The 23,387-nt window shown below is 41.1% G+C and overlaps 1 protein-coding gene across 1 annotated transcript; it reads right to left on the reverse strand.

The window, feature by feature from the left end:
* Window positions 1-6,417: 6,417 nt before the first annotated feature.
* Window positions 6,418-21,504, reverse strand: LOC141802818 (uncharacterized). Its single transcript, XM_074686576.1, has 3 exons — window positions 21,068-21,504; window positions 18,966-19,066; window positions 6,418-12,161 (listed from the first exon to the last, which is right to left on the reverse strand). Exon 3 carries the CDS (start codon window positions 11,721-11,723, stop codon window positions 7,590-7,592), a length of 4,134 nt encoding a protein of 1,377 aa, XP_074542677.1. The 5' UTR covers window positions 11,724-12,161; window positions 18,966-19,066; window positions 21,068-21,504; the 3' UTR covers window positions 6,418-7,589.
* Window positions 21,505-23,387: the final 1,883 nt, after the last annotated feature.

Raw genomic sequence — 23,387 nt, forward strand, 5'->3', positions numbered from 1 at the left:
AAAAATATTATACATGTAGTTGATTTTTCATATTTCATACATTTATAAGGTCATATTATTATGTTGTGTGATGTACATCTTGTTGCTGCAACCTTTTTACCTGTTTTAGATTTTGGAGGTTTTTTGTACATGCCTCTGCACAGTGTGTCCATATGGTGGACACTGCCTAACATGGCTCCCTGAGATTCACAACCAACTAGAGGCTCAAAACTTAGGTACATTTTTACTTATAGGGCAGTTTTTGGTCTGCTTTCCAATTATTTTTGTGTTTTTATCATGCAGAAAAGTACCGGACAGTACTCCCTGTGTTCTCAGAGGTGGGAAAGTATTCACATTTATCACTGAAGTAGAAGTTTAGATACTAGGGTTTAAAAAGACTTTTGTAGAAGTTGAAGTATCAACCTAAGCTTTTTACTTACGTAGAAGGGTAAAAGTACTGCTTTAGAAACTATTAATGTCAAACGTTTAAGCTGAACCCCAGGGGCCCAAAGTCCATAAAGTTCATCCCAACTCCTGAGTCTCTGCCACGGACACCTTCATACTCTGCTACATACGTGTGTTATGCCCTTGTTGAAGTGTGGCGTGATTTGTGTCATGTACAGTGTGATGGATTGCGTACAAACCAACAGGGTGTTAGAATGGTTTTACGTTAATACATCTCATCCATCCACAATCAAATTCACTCTTTTCAAATGACGCGATTTCAGCGATTTTAGGATACGTTTTTAGTTTTTCTGATCAAGACAAGCTCTAATGAAACAGGAGCAGTAAGGCTATTTCTAAAATGTGCAGAGTAGAAATTACAAATATTTGCTTGAAAATGTAAGGAGTAGAAGTAAACAGTTGACCAAAAAATAATAACTCAACTAAAGTATAGATACCTAAGTTTTACTTAAGTAAGGCAACAAAGTATTTTTACGCTCGGACAGAAATTGGGGAAAGGGCCTTTGGGTACTCTGCACCCTCAGCCTGGAACCAGCTGCAGAACCACTTAAAGGTCCCATATTCTGCTCCTTTTCTGCAGTTTAATCTGGATCATTGATGTCTTCATGAAATGGTAGTAACATGTTTTGGTCCAAAAAGCCAATAAATCAAGCACAGCAGCATTGTTTCCAGGCTCTCATAGCCCCTCTGTTCAGAACACTCTGATTTAGTGGGCGTGGCCTTCATATGTAAATGAGCCACCGCTGATACCGCCCCGCTCTTCAGCGTCACAGAGAGCGGCGCCACAAGCTCCGAGTGCACAATGTTTAGAAAACAGAGAAGCTCCTTTACCGTAACGTTACAGGCTAAAACAACAGGCTAACTGCAGCTACAGTTAGCATCCTGAAGCTAACACAGAGACAGGGGGGACACTGAGGAAACGCTCTTCCATCTGCTCCACAGCACACAGCATTTAAAATACTCACATTTCCAGGGTCCCAGGTTTGTTGGAGGATGGTTGGTAATGCGCCTGGATTCAGGACCAGTCTATTGGCTAGCCCTCTGTTGGACTGTCCAAAGTTGGAAAAGCAGTCGGCCGTGAAGTGACTAGCACACACATGCTCAGTTTTACTGAGTGTAGCTGGAACATTTCCTGATAAATGAACTCTAGACACTTAGTCTGTCTTCTTCTGAGATGGGAAGCTTGAGCATGGAACAATGTGGCTGTTTACAGCCAAAAACAGAGCAGTGATGGCTCTCCAACTTCGGCTGACGTCGGCAAATCCCCAAAATCCAAGCAGCTCGTTTTAGGTCAGGATTTTACATTCACAAGCACTACTAAGTTCAGGTTTGGTCATTAAATATCACATTTTGTGGGCTGGGAGGAAAGACAAAGACCCACAAATTTGAGTAGTTGATGCAAAGTGACCAAACTAAATAATTAGTGTTTATAAGGAGTGAATATAAGGGCTAGCAAGACAGTGATGGCTAAACTTAAAATAGGGTTTGGAATATGTAAGCAATTAAAATTTTAAAGAAATAAATCTGTTATTATCAACGTGAACAAAGATGTGTCTTTGATGTTTTTAAAAAATGTGTCTCTAAAAGCTGTAGGTTTTGACATTAGCTCATGATATCGATGTCGCTGGTTAGTCATAAAACGAGCCTGCAGTCAGACTCTAACGTGTTTATTTTCTCGTACATGTTCCAGCTCTGAAAACTGCACCAACTCCTCTCCATCCACACGTGCAGGAGCACGAGCCCCCTCTGTGAAACCTGGAGGTGGGGGGCAGCTGCTGGGTACCCACTGAGGCTTAAACCGCTCACCTGACCGTGAGCTCCAGGTGCGGCACACCTGACCTCCTCTCATTGATGTTAGTGGAGCTGCAGCTCTGTCAGAGTCAGCTCCTGGTGTGTGCGTAGGGGGGCCTGCGCTGCGTGTGTCAGTTAGAGAGCGAGCACTTCAGCGTCCCTGTAGGAGGAGAGGACGGATAAAAATACACACACAGAGGATTAATTATCTGAAAACAAGCTTCGAGGGGTGGAAGTTACAGTCGAGCTGCTGTTTTCACAGAAACCTGAAAACAAGAGAGCTGTTTGTGGCGTATTTCGACGTGTTGGTTTATGACGGTCATGAGGCCACGGCTCAGGAAAGACGGATGGGGACGTAACTCAATTTGAGGTGTATGGAGTTTTTTGTTTGTGTGAATATCAGGAAATCTGAGCACAAGTTTGTCTTATTTCTGACTAGACTCAAAACGAGCCTCGATCCCCTGACAAGTCCAAAATAAAAGCCTGATTTGAAGATATTAAGCCTGAAATGACGCCTGTATGGCAAGCCCCTTTAACATTTAATAGCTAGTCTGGATATGTAATACAGATATCCGCAATTCAGTTCTTCCAAGTCAAATTGAACATTTCAGATATCCACAACTTAATTCCTCCTAGAACAAACCACATCCCTTTCCCCATTCATGTGTGTGGGGTTTCTCATTACAGATGTCTTAAATTCAATTATGGATAACCACAATGTGAGATGTGGATATCTGCAATTAAATTATGACTATCCACAAATCTACAATTTCATTCTGGCTAGTCACAGTTCCAAATCAAGATATCTCAAACCCCCTTCCATTAAAGATATCTATAATAGCATTTATAGATATCTTTAATTACATTTTGACTAGTCAAAATGCCGTTATAGATATCTTGAACTGGAATTACGCCTAGTCAGAATAAAATTGTAGATATCTGCAACTAGATTTATGGGTAGTCATAATTTAGTTGCAGATATCTATAATCAAGTTACAGATATCTCAAATTCAAAATGTCTTAAAATTTTATTTTGACTAGTCAAAATGTAATTACAGATATCTTTAACAGAGTTTCGGCTAGGGAAATTGATGTTGCAGATATATGTAATGATGACAAAAGTTATGACAGGTATAGGAAGAGGGGCTTGCTGCTGTTCCTGATTATGAATTTGTTCTACTTCATGGCATTTTCTAAATATCTTATCGATGACTGCAATCTCCATTTCTTCTGCTGAGAAAACTGTTAAAATGATTTTTTCTCTTCTCTCCTCCAGTTTGTTTGGGTCAGTATCCAATGGGAAGCCTCGCATGTCCAGCGTCATGAACACATTTCTGACAGTCAAAATCACATTTCAGATATCTTTATAGATAATTCTGGATAGTCAAAACTGAATCAGAGATATCTGCAAGTGACATTTAGGATGCGTGACGTGAAGGGCAGCTTTCAGGGAGTCATTGCAGATATCTGTAACTCAGTTTTGACTAGTGGAAACTGAGTTACAAATATCTCTAACTGTCATTGTGACCAGTCAAAACTGAATTAGAGATATCTCCAACTGCATTTTTGACTAGTCACAATTATGTTGTTGATATCTATAATGTTAATGTCGGAGAGTCAAATGTCGCTATTAAATGTTAAAAGGGCTTGCCATACCCTTCGCCTCGTCACGTATCCTAAATGTCACTTGCAGATATCTCTAATTCAGTTTGGACTATCCAGAATTACAGTTAAAGATATCTTAAATGTGATTTTGACTGTCAGAAATGTGTTCATGACGCTGGACATGCGAGGCTTCCCATTGGATACTGACCCAAACAAACTGGAGGACAGAAGAGAAAAAATAATTTTAACAGTTTTCTCAGCAGAAGAAATGGCGATTGCCGTCATCGACAAGATATTTAGAAAATGCCATGAAACAGAACAAATTTATAATCAGGGACTTTGTGGGGAACAAGAGCTACGTTCACTAGAGTTATGCAAGAAATCTACGACACATTGGACCTTTTTACAGATATCTGCAACATCAATTCGCCTAGTGGAAACTCTGTTCCAAGACATCTGTAATTAGGTTTTGACAGGTCAAAATAAAAGTTTAAGATATCTCTAACCACAATTAATTTACAGATATCTGTAACTTGATTATAGATATATGCAACTAAATTATGACTATCCATTAATCTAGTTGCAGATATCTTCAATTTTATTCTGACTAGGCGTAATTCCAGTTCAAGATATCTATAACGGCATTTTGACTAGTCAAAATGTAATTAAAGATATCTATAAATGCTATTATAAATATCTTTAATGGAAGGGGGTTGAAGATATCTTGATTTGGAATTGTGACTAGCCAGAATGAAATTGTAGATGGATAAATTGTAGAACTAGATTTATGGATGGTCATAATTTAGTTGCAGATATCCACCCGCTTTGTTTAAAATAATTGTCGAGAGATGTGCTTGCGGTGATCATACGTCGTGGATCTGTGTGCTTGTGCTCGTGCACTAAGTAAACCGTGCAGAAGCCCACCTCCCCGAACGTGCCAAAGACATTTTCCTTGATCTGTCTGGCTCATATTTTGTCTCGTAAGAAAGCTCTTACTAAAATCAAGATGGTGACCGGTTCCTAAACACAAAAGACTCGTTCTTAGTTAAAAGAAATACAATAACTGGAAAATCAGGTGATTATTACTACAAAAAAAAAGGAAGTTTCAGCTCGTAGTAAAATCGTAGTAACAGGAATTTTTGCGCAGAAATCCTTTGTTTTGTTTTTTTTAATTTAAATCCCTTATTTCAGTCTTTGTTAACAAGCTGGGTTGGGAAAAACTGAGACGTAGGATCCCCTGAATAAATCCTAAAAACTGACTCACATGTGATGTGCAGTTTTGGGGAAAACTTCTGATATAGTCTGTAGACATCATCGTCATCATTCAGTTTTTTCCACTTGATTTGGCGTAGAAAAAGGACACTAAACCTTTTAAAAAAACGGAAACATGGAAGAATTGCAATTCAAATCCGCGCCCCGGACGTTGTAAAAGAATCGAATACGTAGAAAAGCGTATAATCCCAGCCCAAACTGAGTTTTATACCAGGAATTAGTAAAAATGTCTATTGTAAATTGTCTATTTTAACAAGTCTTTATTCGTCTGTACCAGGCCAATAGCGGATCTATCTTTCGGAGTCTGATTCAGACTAGAGATGAGCAATGGTCATGGAATATTAGATATCAACATCAAAACTAAACTCAAAGTTTTCGCGACGATAGCTTTGTCCTGTCTACGGCAGGTCGCAGTTTTGTGCAGACTGAGCGTGACAGGAAGTTGTGCATGGAAACCAACCAAACCGCCTAGTGACTCTCAAAGTAAAACAAACCAGATTGTATTTAACTTGACGACGGCAACAAACTGATGTTAAGAGTGGCACAAGACCAGGACCAAGAACGGGTAGACGCTCAAAAATGGATTGGGAAGAGCGGGAACTCCTTTGAAAAAACGAAACAAGCGTCGAACTCCAGTCTAAGAATAAGGGACAATGCCAAAGTGCTAAAGTCTGCTGTTTCTCGAGTGTCCACTTGAGGCTGGCTCGGAAAGTACAGGAAGTCACAAACACACCAAGCCCCCCCCCCAAAAAAATGTTTTCACAGCAGAAATTAACCTATTTACAGTCTGGTTCAAAAAACATTACCACTACCAATATGGCCGTGATAGCCAATCTGCTTCATTTTCCGTTTCAGAAACAGACAGGTGACTTTGGGAAGACTGCGTCCATGTTTTATACAGTCTTTGAGTGGAAAGTTAGGCAGTTTCCACCGGTCAACATTCAGTGGTAGGTTTCGTCACCTAAGAAGTTTGATAATCAACGTGCAGAGACCAATACCCGATCTATCTTTCTGAGGCTGTTTCGGACTGATCCCTGATTTCAGGTTCTGATCGGTGCATCCCTAGACAGAACCACAGCTAATCAGAGAGACCGGCAATATGTGGTCAAGTGTACAGGCAGTAGTTCCGCTTAACAGCTCCTGAAAGAAGATTTTGGACACCGCATCCGTTCAGTTTATTATCGATGGTTTTCACCTCTTAAATGTCGAACTGGAGCAAAGAGGGCTTGAAATTTTAACACCAACTCAAACCACCAACCTTAACCACCATAACGTAACATTTCAGTTTTTTTTTTATTTGATTTGAGGGTTTTCAACAACTCACTTTTAGGCAAAGAAAAGGATAGTAATTTAGTAATAATATTACATGTTTTAGTTTTACAGAAAAAAAAGAAAAACACGTCTGGACAGGACCTACGTAGTGAACTATGTGTACACGCTTTGTTACAAAAATTGGGCATAACTGTGGCAATGAGGGAGTGGGTAAAAAGGGGTACAGGGAGGGGGAAAATATCACATCGATACATATACTCATCCCGCTGTTTTACAAAGAAAGTCCCCGACTCGTTCCCTCCCGCCCGTACAATACCAACAATGATAAAAGAAATGATACTTGGAGTAAAAAACAGCAAATAATCAATATATAATAAAATATAATACGAATTTTACAGTACACTCGGTTATTTCTGTTGTCCTCTTATAATCCTGAACACATTAACAGTTTGAGCCGTGTTTGCTTTCCGTTCACGCCTCTTTTTTTAAAAAATGACAAAAAGTAGTGTACATAAAAACAAGGTCAACAACACTTTTCTCTTTCTTTCCTCATCACCTCTTCAGTCACTTCAGCACAACGTCTTGTATTGCCTTTTTGTGAAAGATCAGACTTTTGTAAAAGTCGGATTAATCTAACGTGATCAGGTCTGGGTGTTAATTCACTTTGAGGGCTGATCTGGACATAGAAAGTGGGCTAACAAATAAACACATACAGAGCAAGAGACACGGACTAAACGGTTTAACAGTGGATTATGTAAGAACAATTTGAAAAAATAAACTGGTACTAAAAGGTACCTCACTTCTACTATAGGCATCAAATCCATAGGTATGCGCAAACACTGCTAAGTGAAAATAAAAAAATATGATGGAGAAGACACTGGGTTAATGGTTCGTCAAACTGGTGCTACTAAAACTCACAGGTGGGTGAGATTCTCCTCCACCTCAGGAAAAGGAAAGACAACGAAGGTGGTTCAGATTTTCGGCCTTTTGAAGTCCACACTAGTTTCTCCACCACCTCTGATGTAGTAAGTTAGGACTGATTTCTCCGGGTGGCGCGGGGATATTACGGTAGTTACACTAAACCCTCCCCGTCCTCCCAACTTGTTCTGTTAAAAACTCGCTAGCTCTTCTTGCTTCTTTGATTATTTAACAAAAATAAACATAAAAACAATCTATTCTAGAAAACTGTTTTTGTGTGTTTGTTTTTACTGACTGTACTCAGTCAGGACTGTTGATCTCTCAGGCTGAACCAGAACCGGCACCGTGAGCTGGATCGGTGACTGCTCACTCTCTGACTGAGAATGTGGAGATTTCATCTTCAGCAGTTCCCAGCTCCCGCTCCCGCTGCCGGAGGTTAACCCCCGGCAGGAGAACTTGTGCCGGGCCAGCAGTCCCGGGCTCCAGAAGCGGTGTCGGCATTTGTGGCACTGGAATGCGGCTTGTTTCAGATGCTGGCCCCTGTGTTTCAAGGCTTTGTGTAGTGAGCTTGTGCGCCTCCCGCACACCTGGCACCGTAGTCGAGCGTGGCGCCCTGAGTTTCTAGGGGGATGCTTGATAGCGTAGTGGACCAACAGGGAACCCTGCTTGGCGTAGGTGGCGCAGGGGCAGATTGGGCAGGGGAAGCGCTTGATGGGGATGTCCATCGAGGTGAGTCCCGTGACTTTAACAGCACCACCGGACCAGGACTTCACCTTCATGACCCCGCCTTTCATCTTCAGCTGAGCCAGGAGCTTCTTCTTCTTGAGCTGAGCCTGAAGTTTCCCCCTCCTCCTCCTCAGCAGGAGCAGCTTCTTCCGGGTGTCTTTACTCAGAGGGACACCCACCAGCTTCCCGTCTCTCATGATGCTGTGGATCACGACCCTCCGTTTTTTCTTTCTGTGCTTTCTTGTTTGCAGCTTGTTTGAGAAGTTTTTTGAGCGGTACTGAAAAGGATGCTGCAGCGGCTGCTGTAGTTGTTGCTGCTGCTGCTGCTGCTGCTGCTGCTGCTGCGGCGGTTGTTGCACAGCAGCTCCTTGCTGCATGTGAGCCGCCCCGCTGTAGCTTGACCCTGATCCAGAATCGTAGTACAGAGGCGAGTATCCAGTCGGCTGGCTCTGGTTGACTCGCTGGCCGCTGCGGTTGATGCCGTGCTGCGACAACTTGTGGCGCACCAAGCTGTTGGAGTAGGCGAAAGCTTTCCCACACACTTCACAACGAAAGGACTTCTCAAGCCCCACGCTGCCGCCGTGGACCGTCTGTTGGTGTGCCGTCAGGTGGAAGTAGTGGCGGAAGGACTTCCAGCACACCGTACAGGTGTACAGCCTCTGAGAGGGAGTGCCACGCGTTGGAGACTTCTCCCCCTGAGAGCAGGAGGTGAAGTAGTTAGAGTTTCCCGTGTTGGGGACTTGACTGATGGCGGCGGCGGCAGCAGCAGCAGCGGCGGCGGCGGCAGCACCTTTAATCCTCCTCCCCTGGCTGTCGATCTCTCCTCTTCTGTGCAGCTTCCCGTGCCTCACCAGACTCTGTGCGTAAGCGAACAACTTCCCGCACAGGTTACACTTGTAGTTCTTTTGACCAGAGTGCACGGTGAGATGCTTTGTGAGGTGGAAAGGCTCTCTGAACATTTTGCCGCAGACGTCGCAGGCGTGAGGCTTCTCACCTGTGTGGACCCGGTTGTGGCGCCGCAGGGTCTCGGCTCTCCTAAAACGTTTGCCACAGATGTGGCAGCCGTACGGCCTTTCCGATCCGTCTCCTGGAGGGGCAGGACTTCTTCTCCTCCTCACGACGGTGTTGGGGTCCCTTTTTTCCCTCGGCTTCCTCGGCCTCTTGGTTTTCATGTGGGGCTGGCTGGGGTGGGTCAGAGGCATGGTGGAACCATTGAGGCTTGACGTGGACGACGGCCCACCAAGGTTACCAAACCCCAACCCCCCCAGGAGGCCCCCGATGATGTCCCTCCTCTCTCCTTCCCGGCCTTCTGTGTTTATGTCACAGGAGGCGGCGGCTGCGGCGGCGATGGCGGACATGGCACTGCTGGTGACCTCGTCCTCTGAGTCATCCAGTAAAGAAGAAAGCGGGAGGTGGGGCTGCGGTGGGGGTTGAGGTTGATGATGGTGGTGCTGCTGGCTCTGAGGGTGCGGATGAAGAGTTGGGGCTAAAGGGGCCTTACGCAGAGTTTGGTTGTTCATTTCACTTGCTAGCGTGCTTTCTGAGGGGTACAAAGACGACGTCTGCGATCGTCTGTAGTCTTCGACGCTGCCGCTGTAGACCGTCTGAGTCTGGAAGCGATTTCTGGAATAATCTGTTGCATATTTCTCGTTTGCCATGGCTGCGCCGTCGTTTGAAATCCCCACCGTTCCTCCACTGCTTCTCATTTTACTGCTGCTCGGGTTTGACGAGCCACTCCCTCCCGTGTTCGCCCGGTTTTTGGAAGTACGAGGGGGTTTCCCGCAGGCACCCGAGGCTGCGTGGTTGAGTAGGGAGGTGCTTTCTCGGAAACACCGTCCACACGCCGGACACCGGAAAGGCTTTTCGTCGTGGATCTTCTCGTGTCTCGTGAGCGATTCCCGACGGTTGAAAGACTTTTGGCAGATGTTGCAGACAAACGGTCGGTTTTCTGAGTGGGTGACGCTGTGCTGAATGAGGTGACCCCTCTTTTTGAATCTCTTCCCACACTCGCCGCAGCAGAACACCCTCTCAGGGCTCGGGGAGTTACAGTCCAGTTTTCTGCTTTGGCTCTCTGGCGTCAGGCCGTGGCTGCGAAGATGCCGCCTGAGGCTGGAGAGGTGGGTGAAGGTTTTACCGCACTCCCCGCAGTGGTAAAGGGGTTCGGGCTCTGCCTGGCCTGACGAGCTGTTACTGTGGCCTTCTTGTGATTTGTGTTGGTTTCCATTTGCTACGAGTACGGAGGTGGAATTAGAGGACGGGGCGGAGGAGGAAGAGGAGACGGTGGAGGATGACTGCTGGGAGGATGATGAGAGAAGAGAGGAATGTGGCGGCTCACTTCCAATGCCACTTATCCCGACGCCCCCGGATCCTCCTCCCACGAGGCCAGATGAGGAGCTCTGACTGTGCCCACTCGAGCTGCTGTTGTGGCAGTTTGTGACGCTACTGCTGCTGTGGCTGTGACTGCTGTGACTGTGGCTGCTACTGTCCGCTTTCCTCTGAGGAAGGTAGCCCGCCATGGCTTTCTTCCTCCTGCTGCCTCCGCCCGAGCCAGACGTGGATGAGCTGTCTCCCGCCTTTGACGAGTCATCTTTGGAGAGGGACAGGTGCAGCGGCAGGGGGAGGGGGAGACCGGCCTCTTGCTGCATTAGCGATGCTATCTGGTTAGAGGATAGCACTGGAATGCCTTGGAAATCAAAGCCAGTCAGTGGGGCCGGCTGGGGGGCCGGGTGGAGGGGGTGCGGGTGGTGAGTGTGGCTGTGTGGATGAGATAAGGCATGAGGGGTCAGCTGTTGCTGCTGCTGCTGAGGCTGTGGAGCTGTGTGGCTGTGGCTGTGGGAGGAGTGGAGCGCAGGGGGAGGGGCGAGGGCCGAGTTTGACTCAGTGGCTCCTTGCCCCAGACCCAAGCCCAGGTGATTGTGAGTCCCCTGCTGGACCAGGAACTGCTCCAGACTGCTGTTAGTCGGGACGCCGGAGAGGAAGTACTGGTTTGCAGCGAGCATGCAGCTGAACTGCTGGTGGAGGCTGCGGGGGTCCGACTGGCCGACTAAAGGGACTGCAGTGCTGCCGGAGGGGTTGTTTGAGGCGGAAACAGACGTGGAGGGAGACGGGGAGGAAGATGGTGCACCAGATGAAGGCTGAGGAACAGAAAGGCCTGGATGGAGCGGAGGAGGAGGCGCAGGTGTAACGACTCCTCCGATAACACCAGCGCTTCCTCCACTGCTGCTTCCGCTGAAGTCGAAGCGCCCCATCCCGGAGTGAAGCTGCTCTTGAGCAAGCGCAGCCTCCGCCGGGTGAAAGGGCCGCAGGAACTGAGGGTACCCCGACGTGGAGCTCCCGCTGCTGCTGCTGCTACTGCTCATCTTACTGGACTTCCGCGAGCTGTGAGAGGAGGAAGACGACTGGCTCTGATGGGTGATGGAAGGAGGAGGGGCGCTCATTTTGGCAAATAACGACGAGGAGTCGGCGAAGGCATTGCTCCGTGAGCTCTGGAGGGATCCCAGTCCGAGGCCGGACAGGAGGCTCCCAGAGGTGTCAGCGGACGGCTGATGCTGCTGCTGGAGCTGCTGCTGATGCTGCAGCTGAACCTGCTGTTGGTGGCTTAACTGCCGCTCCAATCCCAGTCCTTTGAACTGGTGGGCTTGGTGTCCACTTAGCATCTCCAGAATGTCCATGGGGTACTTGCTGAACTGGAACATCTCCCAATGCAGCTGAGGCAAAGTGTCACGAAGCCACAACTGCCACGTGCACTAAGTCTAAAGAAGCTGAAAACAGCAGAGAGCCCTTTGTAAGCAGAGGTAGTCCTGCAGGGTTTTCCACCCCAAAAACCTCCCAGGAGCCGCGATAATCCACCAAAGTCGTCACATAAACGAACCACTCGTGCTTTTACGCTCCATGAAAGGGCGAGGCCTCCAAGTGCTTCACAGGGAACTTATAAAAAGGATCATAAATAGGCAATAGAGCAAACTATAGTAAAAAACTGAGTCAGTAGTGTTTCTCTGAAGTGTTCCATCACGGTTTTTTGGGTTTTAAAGTCAGCTCAGCAGTCCCATGAAGAGGAGTGTTTCCGTTAGTTCAGTGGAGGAGGGATCATTGCTTCAGCACCCTTCTGTCCCCGCATGGAGTCCTCGGACAGTCTGGAGGAGAACACAGAAAGAAACGTGTCAGTGATCAATAGAGTTCATATAAATAAACAAAAGTTGAGCCATGGGACGTTTGTTTTCAATTCTGATCTGTGTTCAGACTGTCCAAACTGGATACTGGTTTAGCCCTGTGGTGAGGTCATGTGACCCATGCAAAGAGGCTAAAGTTTTCAAGTGGGAGGCCAGGGCCACTTTGCAGCCCCTTTCCTTACCCTGACCCTCCTTTACCTACCGTCCTTGCCTCTGTCAATAGAGCCCAAAAATTCCTTAAAAGTGAATTATTATAAAAACCAAAACTATTTTTTTTAAATAAATGATGATGTACATGTGATGTCTTGGTTTTTTATCTTTAATAAATTTTTTAAAAAATGAAAAATTCAAAATGTAATGAAATTTAAAAAAAATCAAGAAAATTCAAGGGATTTTGAAATTTAAAAAATTTGCAAAAATGTCAAATTTTGGAAATGAAAATACCTGACCCTCCTTCAACCACCATCCTAGCCTCTGTGAATGAAGCCCAAAAATTCCTTAAAAGTGAATTATTATAAAAAACAGAACTTATTTTTTCAATGATGATGTAAATGTGATGTCTTGGTTTTTTATCTTTAATAAATTATATTAAAAAATTGGAAAAATTCAAAATGTTTTGAATTAAAAAAAAAAAAAATCAAGAAAATCCAAAGGATTTTGAAATGTAAAAAAAATTGCAAAAATGCCAAATTTTGGAAATCAAAAATTAAAAAAAAAAATCAAAATCTCAAAAGGTTTCTGAAATTTTAAAAATTGTAAAATGAACAAAAAATGCAAAAAATATCTCAATTTTGACTGAGTGCTTGAATTTAACAAGATATATTGATAATATTGCCCAACTCATCTTTTTTTTTTTTTTTCCCAATGTCCTACTAAAAACTAAGCATGTATACTAAGACAGCACACTGGCAGTTAAATGAATCTATCCAAATTGGAATTAATAAAAATGTGCAAAAAATTTAACATTTTTTGCCAAAAAAAAATGAAATTTGAAAAACGACAAATATATAGAAATATTTGAAATAACACAAAATTGCAAAAAATCCAAAATGAAAAAAAAAAGAAATTAAAAAAGGATTTTAAAATTTCAAACATTTTTTAAATTAAAAAATGCAAAAATTAAAAAAATATAAATTTTATAATTTAAAAACTTATCCATATATTATGATATTATTATTTAATAATATTGCCCAACTCGTCATTTTTTTCTTGTTTGCCAATGTCCTACTGTAAACTAAGCAAGTATACTAAGCCAGCACACTGGCAGTTAAATGAATCGATCCAAATTGGGATTTAGAATATTTTGCAAAAAATTAGCAAAATTTTTAAATTCAAACATTTTAAAAATTAAATTAAATTTATAAAATGGCACAAATATTGAAATATTTGAAACAACACAAAATTGCAAAAAATCAAAAAAAATGAAAAAAGTTGAAATAAAAAAAAGGATGCTTTATTAAAAAAAAATGCAAACTTAAAAAAATATGCATTTGATAATTAAAAAAATATCCATATATTTTGAAATAAAATTTAAATTTGATGATATATTTTTATAAATTGTTGAACTCAACAACTTAACACATGAGTTCACTTAGTGTCAGTGTCTTTACTCATCAATACCCTCTGTAAGAATAACAAAAAGGCAGAGGAGTCAGAGAGCTTCAGGTTGCAGACCCTTGATCTGGACAAAGAGGATGAAGGCAACTCTAAAAAGTTTTCTAACTCTAAAAAAGACTCAATGATGCTGAAATCAGAAACTGTTTTAACCCAACTTGCTGGAAAATATCAGAAATGAAAATTAAGATTGCCCTAAAGGGAATGAGGTGATGTCTGAAACAGGCCCCTTGTCTAAAAATAAAAGCCCCATGTCCGACTGTAGCTTCAGGGAAACTATCCCTGCCCTCCCTCTTCAGACTGAGCAGCAGGTCCTGAGCAGCTGTTGCACAATTACCTTTTGTACAACTGTGGAAATCCTGGAAAGCTCCCTCCCCCCGATTGTTCGTCCACGACAGGAAAATAATATTCTGTGGCTGCATTTTTAATATCAGCCCGTCTGAACTCGGTGAACCCAACAGCTGCTGGATACTGATCTTTAAATCTTTTGGCACTAAAACCGCTCTGAATCTTTGTTTTTATTTGCGTACTGCTCGCTGATTCAGTCACTAGACGGGAACAAAGCTGATGTTGAGCCACGAGGAAACAAAACGTCCGAGAATGTGGACAAGAAACTTTTATCCACTGGTTTCTTTTTACGAAACTGATTTTTTTTTTTTGCTCAATAAGCAGAAAAACAAATTATGAGACAAGTCTTTGGATTTGGAAGAAGACATTTCAGAGCTGAATGACGAGCGCCTGGAGGGAGAGAAGAGAAAAAGCAGTGGCTCAAAATGCCACACGCCTCCTGTCCAGCTCCTGCTGGATAACATGGCTGCCTGTCGCTTACACACACACACACACACACACACACACACACACACACACACACACACACACACACACACACACACGGACAGACACAGACACACAGCTAAATGCCAGATAAAGAGGTGGTCTGGTGGATGTGCGACAGGACAACAGGGGCTGCTGCTGGGAGCTGACATTCAAGCTCAGTGAGACTGTGCTGAAAAATATGAAACCTGATATTTAAAGATCGACACACTCTCCGGGTTCCCCCCTCAGTCCAAAAACATGCTCATCAGATTGAATGGTGACTTTAAACTGCCCTAGGTGTAAGTTTGGTAAAGACAGAGGATGGAGGCGCCCTGCAGGCCAACACAGGAGAAACAGAAACAATGAAGCAAAACTTCTTCTTTAAAAAATCACTACACAAAGTTTCCAACTGAGACATTTCACCTGTAAATCATACGACTCCTACAGCTTAAAACCCGACAACAAAGAGGAAACAAAACACGGTGCAGCACACGTCAAAACTCTGGCTGCAAAAAGAAATGACCTCCTAGTTTTTGGAAGTGTAACAACACCTGCATCCTGAACTTCACCAGTTTGATGATGAAAATGCAGGTTTCATGACACCAGACGATCCACGGCCTCTCTGGGAAGTAAGGTCAGCTGATCCTCTCATCAGGGATTCTTATTTTTTACTTATAAAAAAGTAAATGTCTAAAATCTTTAAGAAATATTTGTCTTTAAAGAATCCTGCTTCTGCTTTATTCAAAACACCACATTGATTCTTTAATTAAGTACTCAGGCTAACTGTCAGGTAAAACTTTTCTGACTCACTTTAATTTATTTCATGAATCAAAGTTATTAAAAGGCCAATAAAAAAAATTCAATAGTGAAGGACAAAAAGTATTAATCTTTTTCATATTTTTTTATATTTAAATGCTGAATTTAATGAAAGAAATCTGATATCGTTGTCAAAATTATGACTTATTTTTTTCAGAATTCAAACTTCTTTTTTTTACCTAGAATTAAAAATTGAATTACAAAAATCGGACATTTTTTTTCTTTTTTTGCCCCAATTTTGAATTAATTTACCCAATATTCTGAGTTAATTAACTAAATTTAAAAAAATTGTCCTGAAATATTATCTTTGCCTAACTCTTTCATATTAATGGGCATTCATTGAGAAATGCATCTAGAAATGACGACCTACCGGTGCAAAACTTCCATATAGAGGCAGCAGCAGGAAATAAACAGTCAATTTGTTGTTTTGCTTTAGTGTGATTCTATAATTAGGGAAACAGCTCAGATTCACAAAAAAAGTGGGAAAAAAAAAAACATTGTTTCATTTTCTATTTGATTGCAAATGTACACTTGGAATGTACTTAATTAGCAAGCTTAAGCTCTAATTAATTTTTAAATATTCAAGAAACAAAAAAAAATGTAGAGCATAATTTTGTCAGCTGTGTTGTAGAGAAAAGTTGTGACTATTTTTCAACATAGATCCATATTATAGTGAATTTAGAGTTATTTAACATTCCTCTGTCAGACTGCGCTCCCTAGAAAAGTCCCTCATCATTTGTTTCACAGTTTAGACAAAATTTAAAAGAATTATGACTCATATTTCTGCTCCTTTTCTTCACAGTTTGGTTTATATAACATCTATAGTAAGAAGAGCAGAAAATGTTGGTAACACAGTTGATGAACAGTTAATGCGCCCCATGTACAGACAATCATTCTGATGAAATATTGATGAGGAGGAGCTGAAACATGCCTAAGGATTGGTACCTTTCACATGTGAAACAATACAGTACCGATGCCCAGTACCTGGTAATTGGTACCAATGTTCGGTATTTTTTTGTGTTTACGCAGTAAAAAATATCATTTTGTTAATGATACAATCTCTTTTTTTTTTTCAATTTAACATATCTAGTCTTCAATATATAACCTTGCAATGCTGTGTTCATGTCCAGCATGGAAAAATCGCCAACTTTTCCTCTCCATCACAGTCACAAGGATGCATTTAGGTAACATAGTACCTTTTGATTTTACGTGGATCGGTACCTGGTACTTTTGACAGACTTCAGTCGGTAACTTAAAACAATACCTAATTTGATACCTATCACTTAAGGATGGGTACCTTTCACATTTGAAACGATACTGTAGCGATGCCTGGTAACTAGCAATTGGTACCGGTACTTAACGGTACCAATTTTCGGTACTTTTTTGTGTTTATGTGGTAAAAAAATATCAATTTGTTTAATAATAGAATTTGGATTTAGCATAATTATTCTTCAATATATAAACTTGCAATGCTGTGTTCCTGTCCAGTAGGAAAATCGCCTACTCCTCCACTCCCTAACAGTCACAATAATGCGTTTAGGTAGTGAAATATGGCTCCATTTGACTTTAAGTGAATCAGTTCTACTGACGGAATTTGTTTGTGATGATGTCACAATGATTCTGTACTTTGTTGCCATGCCAACGCTGTCGCTCCCTCAGTCACAAGGATGCACTTAGGTACCTAAACATGGTACCCGGTACTTTCGACGGTACCTTTAAAAGTACCTAATTCGGTACCCATTCCGACTATCACTAAACATGACACACTTCCTTCAAGGTTCCCACCAAAAAGGATGGGACCTCAGCTGATTTGGGTCATGTGACTTTGGAGCAAACCATTGATGATTTAAAGGGTTTTTAACAATGGGTAACATAGTTGACACTGATTTCTCAGACACACAAAAAATAAATTATTTTATCCATATAAATTATTTACATGGTTTTAAAACACCTTTGTCGTGTTTTAATGATTATTTTAAACAAATAAAACTGAATATAATAAACATAAACATGTATTCTAGTGTTAATTTTGAAGAGCCAACTTAACATTTAAGACATTGGACAGCACAAAAACTGCAAATTGCAAAACCTGATTTGCATTTTTTAGCTAAATAAATGATGGAACCTGTGAACTGTTTGTTTTAAATCAACCCACTGCAAAATGTGTCCTTGCTTGAAATGAATACCCAGTACATTTGATAAGTATACCCCATGGACAAAAAATGTCTCAAGTAATGAAACGTCTGAATTCACAGCTCTATTTTTTTTGATGAGGTTCTCAAACACTCTTTATTTCTGTCCGACCCGTATCTTCAAAAGCTGTTCAGTCGCTGCTGTCGGGTTTTTTATGTTCAAGAAAATTTGGCTCAGAGCAGCAACAGGTTTAGATTTGAAATCTGTTGGATCAACAGCTCGGTCTGAATTCTGCTAATCGGCCTAAAACTGACACCAAACTTAATCTGATTACAGCGACACCTTCTTAGAGAGCTGGAGACTTTCCCTCTTCCAAACTCATTACATAAGTTCATACTCCACACTCTTTGGTGGGTACAGATCTTTGTAAAACTGAGGTTATCTCTGACCCTTCCTTGGCTTTTGCACGCAGACATGAACAACGGTCCCTTGAGACACAAACCAGAGGAGACAAACATCCTCGTGTGTGTCTGTTGTCACATCTGTGTTCAGCCTGAAGCTCAGCAGAGCGACACGGGGGACTCTTAAGAGCGGAGGCTGATCCTACATCTGAGGAGTCTTCAAAACACAGCGGTTGTAAAATCACAAAAGACGAATTTTGTGCTCATTTGGGGAACATGCTGTTAATTAAAACCCTGTTGTTCAACTACTCGTTTCTGTTGCCGTTTCAGGCTTGGCATCATTTTTGTGTTTTAATATCTTAAAACAAGACATTTTTTCTAAATGTGTCTCATATGAAGTCTAATAAGATGAGCTTTGCCACAATTAGACATTCACACTTGGTTAGGTTTCAGATTTTAACGTGCAGCTAAGCTCGATGAGGAGGTAGATGATGAAAATCAAAGTTAAATAAAAGTTTAATTTTTGATCCTGTGTGTGCATCCATGTGCTGTGACTTTTATATTTTGTTTGCATGTATCAGACGAACCCTGTGGAGCTCCAACATGCAGACAGCAGAACGGAAGGGGACAGGTTGTATGAATACTAAAACGCTGTAAAACTTTGTTTTCCTGGACTTATTGTCTGCTGAATTGACTCACTGTCTCTAAATGAATAAATAAAAAAAACTCCAGACAGCCTGAGATTAAATTTGGTGATCAAAATTTGCGTTGTGTGTTTGAAACAAAAACATCTGTACTCGTATTTTTAAAACAAATCAAATGAATCTAATTCACAGCACTTACAAAAGCATAACGGAAATCCAGCACTTTCCCTTTCAACAGCATCACACCTCTGGGGCGGAGCACAAGTGTCAAACTGCAGCTCATTACCCCAACAGCTTGTTTGATTTATCTGGAGGAGTGTGATTGCGTATCCTTTCCATCTTACCGGATGATCCACACGTCTGGAGCTCCCAGCTGGGCTGTGGATGTGGAGGGGGAAACCGTCTGTTTTCCTCCGGCGACACCAGGAGTCCGCTTGTGGACAGTCTGAAACAGACACACCAACAAACCAGCAGGTCAGACAGGTAGAGACCACTCTGCAAAAACCCTCAGGCGAGATAAACGCCACAGATTCCTCCTGATTCAGAATCAAGGAAAAAGTTATCTAAAGAATTAGCAGCAAAACTGTCATACATCATCTCTTTTAATAGATTTCAAATCACACATTGTGTGCAGCTTGTTTGTACGATGTAAACATAACTTTGCATGTGAAGTCGCTGCATAGGAATGCCTCTATAGGTCATATTAACGTGGTATACATGCGTATAAAGCTCTTTAAAGTTATATATTAAGGACTGGATATTTGTGCCACATGCATTACTAGTTAAAAACTCCAATACTGTGTTATACACAAGGAATAAAACACACATTAAGCGCCATTAAGTATAAAGTAGTTATTTTAAGAGTTTAAAATAAACATCAAAACGCTGGTTTTGCACCAAAAAAACATAATAAAGGTGCTTTAAATGGAGGGTTAAACCAAGGGTCTTCAACCTGTGGCCCTGGAGCCTCATGCGGGTCTTTGACTCCTTTGCAGTGACTCCTTGTAGCTTTAAAAATATTATTGAAATAATTTTTTTTAATTTTTCTTACAGAGGGTATTGATGATTAAAGACACTGACAATGGAAAGAATCATGCGTTAACATTTTGTTGAACTAAATCTTCATCCCTGCCACCGCTCTACTTCACCTCCTACAACATCAACAGCCCACCAACTTTCCATGCACCTGTGGCTAACCTCAAGTTTTACAGCCCTGGGAAAATAACTACATCTACAAAAAGACTAATCTGGAAGAAAATACAGATTTTAATTCTGTGTCAATGGATTCATTTAACTGACAACATGCTGGCTCAAAATAATTACTAAATATGTGGCAAAACATTAGTATACAACAAAAAATGATGAGCTGAGCAGTGCTAAAACAGTATGTTGTCTAATTCGATATTTAATTTTTTTAAAGTTTCTTCCCTTTTTTGAATTATCATTATTTGAAATTTTGCAAATTCTTAAAACTTTGCCTTTTTTTTTTTTAGAAATTTAAAAAAATTTTTAAAGTTGCTTAAATTTTTCAGTTAAAAAATAAATACAATTTCAGACTTATTAATTTAATTTTTTTAGATTTTTTTTTTTTTTTTTTTTAGAATTTTTCACATTTTAAAACGATTAAGATTTTAAAATGTTTTATTTTCCCAATTTTTTTACATTTTAAATTTAAAAAATGCATTTTTTTTAGAAATTTCATTTCTTTTTTTTTTTCAAAATATTTGCAAATGTAATTTTAACTAAATAAGTTATCACATGTACATTACATAACTTCAGATTATTATCTCATTTTGATAATAATTCACTTATTTTAACTGTGTTTGAGTTTTATACACTCTTTTGCACTAAGTGTGAAGATAAATTAGATTTTGTGGCTCCTGAATGACTTTAATCCAGCAGAGCTGAGGCTAAACGGCTCCTTTGAAAGTAAAGGTTGCTGACCTCTGAGTTAAACGATAAAAATGATGCTGCATGGTTATAGCTGCACAGGTATGCCTCTCTAGCTAACACCAGTGAGTTAAACATATTCAAAGCTACTTATAATTTTATTTACAGGTTATTGTGTTTTTGCAACATTGAAAATTAGTTATTTAAAGGCTCTTATATCACCCAAATCACAGTTACATTAAATGTAATATGTGACCTGGGACACATAAAAAGTAGCTGTCACAGATGAAGTAGTTGCAATAACGGCTGAAGATGATAGTAACCCATTGGTTTTGATCCAGAAACATAATAAAAGTGTTTAAAATAAAATTAAAATGTCTTTTAATAGATTAAGTGATGATTTTAAGGTTAGAACCCAAACTCGCATAAAAGGAGGAATCCCGTCTGAGTAGCATCGAGCTAACGCGGCTAGCCCAACCGTTAGCCACACATAGCTTAGCAGCTAACACATTAGCATCCTCCTCCTGCTGTGAAGAGCTTTTGTTTTTGTTTTTACCTCGTAGCATCCGATGCGTGTGTGTGCAGAAAAGCTCAAAAACACGGGAGGAAAAGTGAGCCAACATTTAGCGGGGAGTGTGCCGTGAGAGCGGGGTCCCTCCTGCCTGTCAGCGGGGCCTTTTTCTTCATCCGTGGAAAAACACCGTGAGAGGCCTGGAGCTCCATCTGCTTTTCAGCCGCTAACAAAAACTCTCTCCGCTGGCCTGCTCCGGTATGTCCATTGTCTGCGGCTCCAGTTCTGCTGCTCCACCGGCTCCTGGCGCTTCTACACCCAAACTATGCCTCTGTTTTGTTTCTGTCGTGGTTTTTCCTTCTTTTTTTCTGCACGGTTGGCTGTTTTCCGCCCTTGTCAGTTTTAGGTGTCCCCCCTCTGTAGACGACGGCTCCTCCGATGCTGTTAGCGCCGACGGTGCATTCATGGAGTGTCCAAAAATCGGATACGGGAGTTTCCAACTGAGACGATTCACCTGTAAACTACACCAATCAAGATGAGAGTATTTGGACGATTTTCCTTATTTCTTAACGACTTTTTATGCTTATTGTAAGTTACAGTCAACAACTTTTCGATATTCCCTTTTTACTGCTCTCTTTTTATAAATTTCCTCCTATAAAATTCCTCCCAACACATTATCAGAAAAATGAAACTAACCTGTCTCACAACAGATCAAAAGTCAAATTAATTTCTTGTCTGAGAATTTTACATCAAAGAAGCGAGTTTCTCAGTGAATTAAACATTTTCACCCTGCATTGCGATGAAATATTTGACACAAGTGACTGATCTGCTTGATGCGGTCACTAAGGACAATCTGCATTTTGATTTCCTGAAAATCTTTTTTATTATTATTATTTTTTATTAATGTATCTCCCTTTTTTGTATAAAAAAAAGAAAGACATTTGCAAACTGATCTGATGACACAGTTGATGTCACATGTGGAAACCTGGCACAAAGAAAGCATTACAGTTAAAGAAACACGCATGATCAAATCATCACACAAATGACAGACAATTGAGGGACGATTAATCCCAAATAAATAAATAAATAAATAAATCAACTTGGCTTTGATTAAATAAAATAAAAACATGAAAGAATGGTATTTAAGTTTTGAGGTTAAACCTGCTCGTTCCTGTTTTAAGAAATAAAAAAGAAGAATCCTTTCCACCTAAAAGATGCTACATATGTTTCATCTTGTAATTGTTGACCAAGAAGAGCAACCTGAGCTTTCATATAAAATCGATCTTGTTTCAGATTTACAGCTTTAAGTCCTTGAACTCAGCGAGGTCGAGCAGAAGACTTCAAACTTGTAAACTCCGAGCATTCAGGGAGCACGTGAACGCGCCCTAAAATGGTTGTTTCCTGTCTGCATAATGGTCCGGGTAGAACCAGGCACAGGTTGGTTCTGTTCGGACACACCGATCACACACATACACACACACACACACACACCTCTGCTCCTGTTTTCATCAGTGTGTTTACAGCGAGATTAAAATGTGTGATCTGTGTGCGCGTGCGCAAAAGAGCGCGCTTCAGAGGAAAAATCACAATGCAGTCAGTGTGTGTGTGTGTGTGTGTGTGTGTGTGTGTGTGTGTGTGTGTGTGTGTGTGTGTGTGTGTGTGTGTGTGTGTGTGGGTGTGAGAGAGAGTGTGTGTGTTTTTGTGTGTATTTGCATGTGTGTGTCTTCACACTGAGTGTGTGAATTGTTAATGAGTCAATTAAACATATCATTAGGGCTCACACTGCACAACAGTACAGTGTGTGTGTGTGTGTGTGTGTGTGTGTGTGTGTGTGTGTGTGTGTGTGTGTGTGTGTGTGTGTGTGTGTGAGTGTGTGTGTGTGTGTGTGTGTGTGTGTGTGTGTGTGTAAGAGAGAGATTCCCCCACAGATTGAGTTAGATTAATATTTTTGCTGTTCCATCTTTATTTTTTCATGATAAAAATAATATTAATTAATGTTTTTGATGGTCATTTATTTATTTATTTATTTATTTCATATTTTTTATTCATGTTTTCCTTATAAATAAATATACATCTGAATCTTTATTATCATCAAAAAGCCTTTAAAGAAAATAAATTTGTCATGTCCTGATTCAAAGTAAGACGCCATTTTTTTCTTTTCTTTTTTTTGTTTGTTTGTTTGTTTGTTGTGTTTTTGGGCTGTGGCAGCTTAAGTAAGACACTGACTTAAACAGAGGCTGTATGATGTTTTTTCACACACCAACACACTGAATTTCATTATGAGTCATACTTTCTTTTTCCAATAACTATATCTAGTCCAACTACTTATTCATTAATATTTATGCTAGATGTTCTCTTTTTCCGA

Source organism: Halichoeres trimaculatus, unplaced genomic scaffold (assembly GCF_033239565.1).
Source record: "Halichoeres trimaculatus isolate MK-OKI-2021-1 unplaced genomic scaffold, fHalTri1.1 fHalTri1_scaffold_14, whole genome shotgun sequence".
In the NCBI taxonomy this organism is placed as follows: Eukaryota; Metazoa; Chordata; class Actinopteri; order Labriformes; family Labridae; genus Halichoeres; species Halichoeres trimaculatus.

What these genes read in the sequence shown, in the direction of transcription:
- LOC141802818 (XM_074686576.1), bottom strand. Translation starts at nt 11,723, where the DNA reads ATGTTCCAGTTCAGCAAGTACCCCATGGACATTCTGGAGATGCTAAGT.